Here is a 12,500-nt window from a genome sequence, read left to right as displayed (position 1 = left end):
TGCCTGCATCCCAGAGGATGTCCACCTCAGTGAGGAGCTTATTGTTCACAGAGACACTTTCTGGGTTCCAGAGAGCCCTCATCTGCAAGTGTCTCAGATAAAGGGGACACCCTGAATTTGTTCCCCACGAGCTCACACCCTCTTCTTTCTGGGGTGTGGGGTGCTGGTTGGGGTGCGTGTGGTGGGGAGTGGGGACAATGGGCTAGGTGGATTGAGTGGGCAGAGAGGGGGAATTGGGGTAGTGACGGAAGGGTCACAAGCTGGCCGGCTTGCTGCCCTCCCCTTCCCCATCCCATTTTTCCTCCTCCCCCAGTCCTCAGTGGCTTACCTGGTAGAAGGCATGGAAGTTTCTTTCACCCACGTGCTGCTTGAGGACCCGAGACTGAGGAGAGAGGGGCAGATGGACTCAGGCCTGGGAATTCCCAGGTGCAAGGCAGGCTGGGGGTCAGAGAGCCCTATGAGGACACTGAGGCCCAGAGAAGGGCCACAGGGAGAGAGAGCCTAGCCCTCCTAAGCTGCACCATTCCCAGGCCATGGATGGGTCTTAGCCAAGGCTCCCCATGGGGGTCTCCTCAGTGGGTGGTTCCTAGCCTCAGCCCACCTGCCCACCTTCTCCAGGAGGTAGCTGTGGATGTGTCCCCCGATCGGGTCCCCCTTGAAGTCGAAGTTGATGTCCATGTACTTGCCAAAGCGGCTGGAGTTGTGATTGCGGTTGGTGCGGGCATTGCCAAAGGCCTCCAGCACACAGGTGGACTTGAGCAGCACGTCCTTGACCCTGTAGGGGCAGAGGGGCTGGGGCTCAAGGCAAAGGCTTCCCATCTGGGAAATGCTGTCCCTGCCCCCAAGTCTTCCCCACAGAAGTCACAGCATCTCAGGATGGGTTCCTCTGAACTTGCTGAGACGGAGCCAATGGCCTGGCCTCGCCCAGTGCTGCCTCTGAGGTTGTGTGATGGCCACTTCACCTCCGAGAGGCTGGGAAATGCACTTGCCAAGCTGGCTGTGCTCAGCACGGTCTGTATAGCACTGAGGTCCTTGTTTCTCATGGCTACCTCTTTCCCTCCCGGGCCTCAGCTGCAGCCTGGGGAGGAGGGGCCGTTCTGACCACCGGGCCTTAGACCTCCAGCTGCAGGGGTGGGCAATGGTGCTGGCCATACGTGCTCAGGAACTGACAATGCTTGTCCCCCCTGAATCCCATCTCACCCATCTTACTGCCTCTTGACAAGAAGAGACAGGCGAGGACACAGGAAGCTGCTTCCGTAAGGGACAGCCCTGGTTTCCTGGTTTGCAGGCTCCTGGCCATCACCCACACAGCCACCTGGCATGCTTGGCCATCCTGGCCGAGGCCCACCAGCTTCTCTAGGTTTCCATGGAATCCCCCATGGGGAGCCTGCTCCCCTGTCCATGAGCCATTTCAGGCGTCTCTAGCCCCTGTTGCACTTATCCTCACCCTACCAGTCGCTGCTCCCTCCTCCCAGCTGGTGGCCCATGTCCCCGGGCTAGGTCTCACCCACCCACTGGAGAAGTCCTCGGCATGGGTCAGCCTGTCTCACCTCTGGGTCTGTTGGTGTTACCTGGAAACTTCCCAAGTTCCTGCTGAACTTGGCCTGAGCTAGGCTCCAGTTCCTAACTCTTGCCCCCAGAGCTAGCCCTTCCGGCCATACTGAGGTCTCTGGCCTGCCATGCTGAGGCCCCGGGTTGCCCGTTGCCACTCACCTCTCCACCTCAGCTCTCTGACTTGGGTTGGTGACGGCAGCAATGTACTGCATGATGTGCTTGCTGGCTTCTGTCTTCCCTGCCCCACTCTCCCCTGCCAGAAAGACCAGAGTCGACAGCATCAGCCAGCTTGGCTCTCTTAGCGCGGCTCCCTTGTGTCCATTCATACCCCAAAGACTGGCAAGATGGGGTCCTAGGGCCCCCACCAGGACACAGGGTGCAGGAGATGCTCTAATGGCCCTCCCAAATGTTCACAAATGAAGATGCCAAGGGTGGGGGGGGGGGCCCAGCTGCTGGGACAGATACCTGAGATGACGATGCAGGTGTCCCTGGACCGGTGCTTCATTGCCTTGTAGGCAGCGTTGGCCACGGCATAAAGATGGGGTGGCCGCTCATAGAGCTCTCGGCCCTGGTACCTGGCGATGGCCTCAGGCCCGTACAGGGGCAGCTCCCGGTAGGGGTTCACAGACACCAGCACCTCACCGATGTAGGTGTAGATGCGGCCTTTCTCGAACCTGGACACAGCAGGGGCAGACCTCAGCACTCACAGGCTTATGGGCACCCACAGGCCTCTCGCCACAGCCCACAGCAGGGCCTGGCCCCAGTAGGCCAGCACTCCCACCGCGAGGGACTGAGAATGGAGAAGGGAAGGGGGCAGGTGTTGACCTGGCATCTCCCTGGTGCCATCCTGGGTGAGCTGAGCCACTCGGAGCCTGTCCCCATTGCAGCATAGAGTTTGGGGTCCACAGTGTTCTCCACAGGGGTCCCAAGGTCACTGGAATCATGACCACCCATTTTGCAAAGGGAACAGACTTGCCCAGACTGCACTGGGCGCTGCGAGTCAGGGCTGGCTCCTGGGATGAACCCCGCAGGGCAGATGGGGAGATGGGGCTGAGAAGGCGTGACTGGGCTGGGAGGAGAAGGAGGGGCCTCCTCGGCTGTTTCCTGTCTCAAGGCCTGGGCGGGAACCCAGAGACAGAAGGGAACCCCACCCAGCCCCACCCAGATGACAGGGAGGGGGTTGGGGCAACAGTGCCCAGCACCCGATGTACTTGCCTTTGCACCCCCACGCCCGAGCCTGTGGCCAGTGGCTGCTGCCTCTCCCCTGGCACAGCCTCGGACTTCTTGACCCTTCCCTTCACAAACTTGGTCATCAGTGGGGGCAGATGTCTGTCCTTCTCTGACCTTTCTGGCCCTGGGAGGAGGACTGGCAGGCCTGCCCCTCAGACCCATCTCCCCTTGGTGTGTGGTACCCACCCTTCCCTGTCTCCCGGCAGCCTGTCTTGGGTGGGCCTGTCCTGAGGTTCCTCTTTCTCCACCACCTCTGACATGGGTTTTCCTGGGTCTAACTCTTGCCCTCCTACAAGCTGGGGGTGGGGGTGCAAGTCACCCACGTCTCCAGGGCTCAGTGTTCTCATCATCAAAATGGAGAGGACAGTGTTTCATAAGCTCATTTTGTAAGAATGAGTAGAACAATGCACACAAAGTGCTTAGCTCATTTCCTGGCTAGCCCTCCTCTCCTTAGGCCAGGCTTGCGGTCTCTCGACTTCTGCGCTTATCGGGGCTCCTGGTCCCCAGGCGCTGCCCAGGGAGCTTCCCGAGGATACCGCAGGAGGCCTTCTGTTCCTCCCTGGGAATCCTGGCATGAAGCCCAGCTGTCTGCACAGCCACCCTACTGTGCCATGCCCCCACCTCCCGGGCTTCTCCCTGCCCTCCACCTGCCCTCCTTGATGGTAATTGGGCTCCAATATCACTTCTACCAACTGTGTCCTGTGATACTCCGTGCACCCCACAAGAGCATCACCTCACCCGGTGGGATTGTTTGGACCCTAGGGTGGGGCCTGACTGCTTCATCTCAGTGTCCCCAGGACTCAGGCCAGACCCCATGCATGAGATGACTCGAGGTAGCATCAACAACTGACCGGGAAGTGGCTGGAAGGAGGGCACAGCCCCTGGTGCCTCCTGGACAGACAGTGCCTGATGGCTGTCTCTCCGAGAAGTGTCATGCCCTGGCCCCATTGGGCAGGAAAGAAGGGGCAGAAGATGCCTGGACTATGTGGGAGGCAGGGGTGGGGCAGGGTAGGGTGGTGGGTAGCTCCAGTGCTGACTCGACCCCCCTGACAGGGACAGTTGCTTTCTTGTCTGTTCCTGTCCCCTGGGGCCATGCTTTGAGGAGCTCATTTCCGTCCCAGCTGGTCTGGGTGGGTATGTGCCTCTGCCCCCTCCTTGGACAGCAGCGTGCCTTCCTTTTTCCCTCAGATTTCTTCAAGGACTTGAGGTGGGAGACCCTGGGGGAGGGGAGCCTGCTGGGGACCTACCTGAGTTGCAGGTTCCTCATGAAGTCCTCCATGGTCACTTGGTCCAAAAGCACGAAGTCAGGTTTGCCATACTCAGAGCCTTCCTCGTCCTCCATCCTGCCGGCTGGAAACACTCAGAGTAGGTTACCTCACCTTCCTGTGCCTGCCGGCAGGGCAGTGAAAAGAAGGGGAAGAGAAGGCTGGGGGAGGCCCCTGCGCCCCCGCCCCACCAGCCTCCTCCAGTGCTGGTGTGAAGTAGGAAGTGGGTTCTGGTCCTGGGAGGGGCTGCCCTCCCCACTTGTTACTCCCTCCCCCTCGAGGTGCTCTAAAACCTGCTTCCTGTCCCTGTGCCCCACAGGGAGCTGTGCCTAACGGTCTGGCCCGCTTGCACACCAGGGCCGAGGGGCCGGATGCTGGATCCTCCCAGCTCTGCAGGGTTCTTTGCTGGCCTCCTTCGGAAGCTCCCCTCCACCCACAAGCAGGAGACAAGACTCGGTGGGTTGGTTTCCAACCCTGGCAGCACTTTAGAGTCACCTGTGTGACTTTAAAGAAAGATTTTTTTGACACGATCTTTGTTACCCAGCTGTGTGTGTCTGTCAAGTCAGAACTGAACACTAGATGTGATCTACTGTATGTACATTGTAACTTAACACAAAAATGAGAAAGGATCCTAATGCCCAGGCCTTTGGGGTGGGGGTAACAGCCTTCTTTGAAGTGTGAAGGTCACACTGGGATGTAGATGAGCAAAGCTTCTCATATGACCTGCCAAGGGCCAGTGGTCCTAGCACTGCAGTTCTCCACCCCAGCCACGGGGGAGGGACAGAGGACCCTAGAGCATCTTCTGCATGGGGTTGGCTTTCAGTGGAACCCCTGTGCTGGTAACTGTCCTCTGCCTTGTACTTGTATCCGGCCGATACCCCATAAACTGCAGTGAGGACCAGGCATATGGCTTTGTGCAGTCCCTGTGCTTTGAAGATGAGGCAGCACATTTGGGGAGCCACCGCATGTGGGCAGTGGCCAAAATCTCCAAACACGGCATTCCTGACACTTGGTGCCCTCCTCCTGGAAGAAGAGGGAGGGGTGCAGTTCTCTTAGCCTCCGGGCAGACTGGGAAAAGTTCTTTCTCATCCCAGGACCGACTAGGGCAGGTCACACCCATTCTCTAGCAACACTGGGGCAACTCTTTCATCAAAGGTCAGATGGACACATTTCTCTCTCATCCTACAAACAGACTGGGGGCATTTCTCTTTCACCCCTTCCCTCATACAGGCAGGTCAGAGGGCAGACTCCAGAATTCCCAAACTTCAGTCATTCATGTGCTGCCTTTGAGATTTGTTGTACTCATAAGCACAAGTTTAACTATTGTCTTTCAGTCATCCCACTTTTTAAAGTAATCCATATGCAAGTTAAAGTTATTATTTATTTATTATTTATTTATTTATTTATTTTGAGATGGAGTCTCGCTCTGTCGCCCAGGCTAGAGTGCAGCGGTGTGATCTCAGCTCACTGCAACCTCCGCCTCCCAGGTTCAAGCAATTCTTCTGCCTCAGCTTCCCAGGAAGGTGAGTGCCACCAAGCCTGGCTAATTTTTGTATTTTTAGTAGAGATGGGTTTTCACCGTGTTAGCCAGGATGGTCTTGATCTCCTGACCTCGTGATCCGTCCATCTCAACCTCCCAAAGTGCTGGGATTACAGGCATAAGCCACTGCCGTTAGGTTATTTTTTTCTCTCAAATACCTTAAAGTGAATACATTCCTGGTAAAACTGAAAGTACTTATTCAAGTACCTAATAAAACTGAGTCATGCACTATCTGGGATAAGAGGGCACTGGCCTGAAAAATCCCCAAATTTCCAAGTGGGCGGCCTGTGGCTCCACCCTGGGCTAGACCTGGAACTCCTCTTGGGCAAATTCAAATTCAGTCTTTCCAAGCTCTGACAAGCGTGGCCCCCTCCCCACGCCCAGGCTGTTGGGCTGGTGCTTTTGAAGGGTTTCCCAAACCTACACTCAAGTCTGGGGATTCTTACCCAGACTCTTGCCAGCTCATCTGTCTTTTCAGTTTCACTTCCCCAGCACCCCCAGCCCCCAGCGAGTCAAGCCAACCAATGGAACCAACATGGCTGTGTTCCAGTAAAACCTTAAGGTCACCAAAATCTGAACTTTACAAACTTTTTGTCTGTCATGTAATTATACTCTTTTGGGGATTTTTTCCTCCTCACTAACCAACTCAAAAATGTCAAGACCATTCTAAGCTCAGAGATTTGGCCGCAGGGCGGTGGAGGGGGGAGCGGGGAGGAGTCTGCCCACCCTCGCTTTAGCTGCTGCTGGTTGGTTGCTGGGACCCTGGGTGTCCTTCCTTGGTAGTTTGCACAAATTTGCCATGCATCACCTCATTTGATCCTCGTGACCCATTTAAGAGTTACTATTATTTTCACTTTACATCTATTAAGCTGAGATGACATCACTGCAAAGGAAGTTCCCTCCTGGGTCAATAGACTTCTGGGCCCTTCCAGCACTGAATTCAGTGGCTCCTACTCAAACCCCAGGGAAAAGCCAGTCAGTCAGTCATGGCCTGCTCCTCAGAAGGCAGGACAAGTGCTAGCTCTATCTGCAGCTTCCCCAGGGCTTGCTCCTTACAGGGTCTGACTGGTAAAACAGGTACATGAACAAAGGCGGAGGTCCCTAATGGAAGGACAGCAAGGAGGGGCCCCCACCAACTCAAGCCTGCTGGAGACTGAGGAAACCTTCCCAGCCCTGGTTAAGTTTCGCTCTCATTATCTCATCAGTTTCACCATGCCTCCCTCCACCAGGGCTCCTCCTGCTGCACCTACAGGCCCCCTGCCCTCACCCTCCCTGATGCAACCTTCAAATCCCAAGCATGCTCTGCTGCCGCTGAGCTTTGCAGCAAATCCCCAGCCCCAGAAAAATGTCTCCTTTCATAGGAAAGTTGCTTTTTCAGCTTCTCTACACAACTGTACCACAACTTAGGATTTATATTTAAAATTTTTACCTAATCTGAGGTGATACCATTGGGCTAGTTGCAGGGAAATGGCTCTACCAAGGCACCTTAGAAATTCCACGTCCTCTCATAGGCCACAGGGCACATAGCGCACCTGAGCCTCTTGGAACTGAGGGTGGAGACCTGGAAGGCACTACCGTAAGGCAGCTCCACTCCCTGCCCCATCCCTGTAGGAGGCTAAGAGTTGCTGTCTCCTGGGATTCTTTTCTAAGCAGGGATGAGGCTTCCGATTCATACCCTGCTCCCACCATGGTACGGCTGCAGACTAGACAATCTGCTCAGCTGCAGTATATTAGTGGCTCAACAAGGAAAGATGCGTATCTACTGTTGCAGGCCCCTTTGGGAGCTTTTCCATTCACTGTCAGTAGCAAATTAAATGTTAAGTCACTAGAGGCCAGGTGTGGTGGCTCATGCCTGTCATCCCACCATTTCGGGAGGCCTAGGTGGGTGGATCACCTGAGAGTAGTTCAAGACCAGCGAAACTGTCTCTACTAAAAATACAAAAATTAGCCAGGTGTGGTGGCATACGCCTGTAATCCCAGCTACTTGAGAGGCTGAGACAGGAGAATCGCTTGAACCCAGGAGGCAGAGGTTGCAATGAGCCAAGATCGTGACACTGCCCCCTAGACAGAGCAAGACTTCATTAAAAAAAAAAAGTCACTGGTACTTTAATGGCTCTATTTAATTGGCCTGGACTGCTGCAACATTCCTTGACAATGTCACCACCAACCTGGGGCACATCACACATACTAAGAGTACCACTTCTGTAACTTGTTTGAATGCTTAGGTGAATACCTTAGACTATTTGAAGAGACAGTGTCTTATCGAGCCAACTGTTAAATGTCCTAGAACCCACTCAAGATCTCAAGGTAAAGCTCCTGATGACAGCATCTTTGCGCACAAGCACCCCACTGCAGAATTCAGCCAGCTGGATTTGGCTCGTAGTAGCCCTCACCACAGCTTGCCACTGTCAGTTCAAACTGGTGGCACATGCACATGAGGTGACCAGAGTTCCAAGTGGCGATTTACAAGGCATGAGCATTGAGAATGATGAAATACTTGAGGCTCCCTTAGACTTTGGTGACAACTCCTTCAAGAAGACGCCAGACTAAATCACATACTTAAATCCGTATTTATTAAATATCCCTTGTTTTCCATCAGGAGATACCAGAAGGGCCCAGGTCCTGGAGCACAGCAAGCCTTCTCATTCTGGAAGCAGAGAACCTGGCACCCAAACCTAGGGCCAGAGGTCTGTCGGATCCAGAGTCCAGGCCCAGAACCGGAAATTCCTGACTCCTTCCAGAAGGGCAGTAAGGAAGGTTTCAAACTTGCTCAATTAAGGTGCCAAGACTTGCGTTCAAATTTGGCTCCACTCCTCAGTAGGTGTATTAACACTGGCATGCCTCATCTGTAAAAATGAGATTAGAAACACTTCAGAGACCTGTTGTGAAAATTAAGTGACATAATTCACACAGCTAGGATTGTAAATCCCTATTGCCATCAGCGGCAACAGAACTGACCCCAACTTACCAACTTCTGAACCCATTCCCACCATGAACTGAGAGGCCTGTGCCCATGGCCTTTCCAGGGGCTGAAACACTGCCCACTGACCTAAGATAACTTCGGAGAAAAGGCTATATATGTTGAAACCAAAACACTCCCAAGAATCAGGGTCCATGAGTCCAAATACTAGACAACTGTTTGTCCCAAAATAGTCTTGTGAGCTTGAAGACAATTAACCTTTCTGGGACTCGATCACCTGACTTACAACATAGGAAGGTCAAAATAAGGTAACGGTTTTTAAATTTTTCCTTAGCCAGGTGACTCTAAATAAAACAGGAGTGAAGTGACTTGCCAGGCCAGACCTTCCTGCACACTTACCCCTGCACAGGTTCCAAGGTACAGCCTGGCAGCCACTGAAGGAATCGTGTCTCAGGTCAGGTCCCCGCTAGCTCTGGCATCCTGGGATTGCTGCTGTAGAAATACGGAGGGACGTCAGGTACTCTTGTGCCATGTGTTGGGTCAGGGACACAAAGCAGAGCCACTGGTGAGAGGTGGCTGACAAGAACTTGCAGCTAACAAGGTAGCCTCCCAGTTTTGTGGACACTGGTAGAAAATACAAAATCTCTCGATTAGGGACAAGGGACCATTGATTATTCAAAGCAATAGCAACACACAGAGCATCAGTATTTTCCATGACTCTCCCAAGCCCCAGTTCCCATAGGGTGATGCAAGGGGAGTCACGGGCACCTGCATAGGCATTGGGCTACTACAGGAAAGGAGTGCAGGACTCTACCCTTTCACAACGCACTGCAAGAATGCTTGCTCTCTGCTCTGGAAGAAGGGACTACCTCTCACATTCCAAGGCTGTCTGCTGCACAAACATCCTCAAAAAAGATACTAAGGGAAAAGGGGTAGCCAAGTGCTTTACTCACAAGACTGCTTGAACATGAGACTCAAGGAGGGAGCTCAGCAGGCCTGGGGTGCTCAGCAACTGTTCCTGGACTGAAAAGACAGAATCAGCTGGAAGCCTCACCTTTAAGAGAGGTGACCCCACCACCCAGAGGAACACAGGAGCTGTGCTGCTTGCACTATGACCAAGCCAGCAACACTCTTCCCATCCCAGCCAATCCCTGAATACATCTAACAACCCTCACACCAGGACAAGAACTTGAGGGCATCCATCTCCTTCCCCCCAGCTTCTAGATTCCACTCAAGCTGCAGGGTTAGAGGCCTGGCATCAAACCCTGATCTGCTGGTTTGTGGCTGGGCAACCCTGGACACATAATTCTGACCTTGGGCCCCTCTTCTGTACTGAACCTAAAATGACCTCATGGTGATGCCTCAAAGATTTAAAACAAGAAGTAGGAGGTTTGGTGCAAAACAGGTGTTCGACAACATCAGCACCTTCCTCTTCCAAGAGTTTTTTTCTTTAAGATGAGCACACAATGACTTCATCCTCCACTGGCTCCTGGGGCACTCAGCCCCTCTGCAGAGCTAAGCCTTTGGTTCTTTTTGCTTTGCCTTGTAAATATCCTGTCCCATTAGTCTCTCAGGGCAAGACTCTTCCCTGTTTATTCTTCTCCACACTGTTTCAGCTCCTACTTTTACCACCCCTCTTGGATTCATCCTCAACTTTTAGAAGGCCTTTGCTTTAACTATATATTAAAATGAAATTTGTACTGAGCCTGGAGCATAGCAAACACTCAGGATTCTCTCCACCTTTCACACCAGCATTGTCCAAAACAACTTCCACAGCGACAGAAATGCCCTCTAATCTTTGCGGTCCAATATAGTAAGTGGCTGCCACATCCATTAGATGGCTGCAAATCTATACAAAGCCCAGCACACCAGATCCAGGAGGGGGCAAGTCATTGTCTGAAATTTCTATAACCTTGCTCTGGATGGAGCAGGGCAAGGCCTCAAACCGTTTCAAAACTGTTCTAGCAAGCACTGAAGGAATGCATAGGATCACCACAGACCCAAGCACGCTGGAGGCTTGCTACCCTCATTCACCCAAATCCCTCACACCCTAGGAATCTGGCAGTCCCCTCTCACTGAGCACCAGTCCTTGCTGGAGGCTGCAAAAAGAGACCTGAGGATTCAATTAGACACCTGAGCTTGGTTACAGACCAGAGCTACTGATGACTCTCAGGGAAAGATCTTTTTGGGTGACGAAGAAGGGAAGGTGTCTTGGAAGAGAACCTTATTAAATTTTTAAATAGATCAGACAATACGAACTAAAATCCCACCTTATTCTTTGACATTACAATTATTCTTTGACATTACAAATCTAGCATGGCTCTTCACTATGGCTCTTCCAGACACATCCTTATCATCACGTAGTTAATATAAATACAGCCTTTTCTCCTTCGTTATTTTCTCATGTATCTTACGGCTCTGAAATCACTTCTGAACGACCATGTAGGCCAGGACACATGAATCAGATTTCATTTTCCCCATGAAATAATGGTTCAGAGAAAACGCAGGCCTAGCTCCAGGAAGGCAGAGTTGGGGTCTCTGCAAGGTGACTTACCGGGGCATCTTGCAAAAGAGTTGCTGTGACAGTAAGCTCTTCCACTGGGAGACCATCACCTCAGCCATGTCTCCCCTCTAGAGGGGAACAAATGCAGTCAGCTCCAGCTTGTGCCTCTGAACCATTATCCAGCTCTAGCTCCTTGCAACGCCTGGGCCCCTCTACAGCTTCTCTTGCGGCTGGTCTACCCGCCATCCCATCCTTTCCAGCTAGGTCCCTCCAGACCACACGTCCCATCCCGCCTGGGGTCCAGCCAGGTCATGCAGAAGCCTTACTTCTCTGCTGAAAGAGAAGCACGACGTTACTCATCCCTAACCCCTGGGTATCTTCCGGGAAAAATGTTCCGAACGCGCTTGCGAGGAAGCAGCACGTGCAGTGAAGGCTTGAGCTCCAAGAACCGCCGGCGCCACCCCCTCCCCCCACTGCAGCCCAGCCTCCCGCGCCGTCCGCCACTGAGCCTCGATCCCCCACGACCCCTACCTGGGCCCAAGAATAGTCAGGCAACACGTGGGGGCCAGGATGGCGGTGGATAACTAAGCTGCGGGAGAATGCACCGCGAGCAGTACGGAGTACAGAAGCAGACAGCCAAGACTGACGCGTGCACGGCGCCGCGCACTTCGACGTCGACGTCACCGCGTAGCCCCGCCCCGAAACCGTGAGCGGCCCGAGCCACGGCGTTTGGGGCAGGTGACATCATGGGCGCGGGCTTTGAGGGGTGGGCTTGGGCTTAAAGGTTAGAGTGCTGGGGCTGGGCTGTGCTAGAGGCGTCTGCGTGTCAACAAAGTGGAGTCTCGCAACTGCCCCTGTTACCCTCCTTTAGTGACCGGAAGGCTGGAGTTATGTAATCTGCCCCCGCAGCTAAAAGGATGGAGGCCAGACTGAGTGGCCGGGACGGGCGCGCTGAGCCCCGAATGGGTGGTGTCTTCCCGGTGCGGCGGCACAGGCAGGGACGGGCGGAATCTAAGCACGTAGTAGACACGGGGCCTCGGGAAGGAACAGGAGCCTGCCTGTGGGAGCAAGTGGGAAAGGTGATGCAGGTGGAAGGGCAAATAGAAATTATACATAGGGTTTAATTTTCCCTGCGGAAAATAAGGGACGAGAAACCACATCCCATTCTCTTTTCTTTCAGAATTTCAGCCTCTCTCCTTTACTCAAGTCTTTCTCTTCTATGGCCAGGCTCAACTCAGGAATATTTGTTGGAAGCCATCTCCTTGAAGTGTAATTGTTAGGCCCGGGCGCGGTGGCCCACGCCTGTTATCCCAGCACTTTGGGAGGCCGAGGCGGGAGGATTACCAGCTCAGGAGTTCAAGACCAGCCTGGCCAACATGGTGAAACCTCGATTCTTCAAAAAAAAAAAAAAATACAAAAATTAGCCTGGCATGGTGGTGGGCACCTGTAATCCCAGCTACTCAGGAGGCTGAGGCAGGAGAATTGCTT

General features: G+C 53.5%; 1 protein-coding gene, 1 long non-coding RNA gene and 1 other non-coding gene across 10 annotated transcripts in view; all 3 read right to left on the bottom strand.

Annotated features, from left to right (window-relative positions):
• The window catches only part of MYO1G (myosin IG), an 18,171-nt gene extending 13,887 nt beyond the window's left edge, over nucleotides 1–4,284 (bottom strand). For 3 of the 4 annotated variants that reach the window (XR_005199459.1, XR_005199460.1, XM_037737098.1), the window contains exons 1-5: nucleotides 4,032–4,283; nucleotides 2,020–2,228; nucleotides 1,714–1,807; nucleotides 610–775; nucleotides 329–382 (exon numbers count right to left, since the gene is read on the bottom strand). Coding sequence is in view for 2 of the 4 variants with exons in the window: in XM_037737098.1 (XP_037593026.1) it covers nucleotides 329–382; nucleotides 610–775; nucleotides 1,714–1,807; nucleotides 2,020–2,228; nucleotides 4,032–4,126 (618 nt within the window). In the remaining 2 variants the exon portion in view is untranslated. Of the gene's footprint in view, nucleotides 1–328; nucleotides 383–609; nucleotides 776–1,713; nucleotides 1,808–2,019; nucleotides 2,229–4,031 lie in introns of all 4 variants that reach the window. The other variant, XM_017524588.2, reaches the window with a different exon arrangement.
• A 3,856-nt stretch (nucleotides 4,285–8,140) lies between these two features.
• On the bottom strand, nucleotides 8,141–11,680 carry LOC108301442. Of its 5 annotated transcripts, none has more exons than XR_001823878.2 (5): nucleotides 11,544–11,680; nucleotides 11,064–11,345; nucleotides 9,463–9,563; nucleotides 8,909–9,133; nucleotides 8,141–8,435 (listed from the first exon to the last, which is right to left on the bottom strand). It is a non-coding gene; the product is annotated as an uncharacterized LOC108301442 (long non-coding RNA). The 5 variants fall into 5 exon arrangements; XR_001823877.2 differs by having other exon boundaries at nucleotides 9,463–9,532; XR_005199458.1 differs by having other exon boundaries at nucleotides 9,463–9,532; nucleotides 11,064–11,342.
• Nucleotides 10,400–10,532, bottom strand: LOC119470563. Its single transcript, XR_005199477.1, has one exon. It is a non-coding gene; the product is annotated as a small nucleolar RNA SNORA9 (small nucleolar RNA).
• Nucleotides 11,681–12,500: the final 820 nt, after the last annotated feature.

Source organism: Cebus imitator, unplaced genomic scaffold (assembly GCF_001604975.1).
Source record: "Cebus imitator isolate Cc_AM_T3 unplaced genomic scaffold, Cebus_imitator-1.0 Scaffold34, whole genome shotgun sequence".
Classification (NCBI taxonomy): domain Eukaryota; kingdom Metazoa; phylum Chordata; class Mammalia; order Primates; family Cebidae; genus Cebus; species Cebus imitator.
This window is presented reverse-complemented; position numbering and strand designations above follow the sequence as displayed.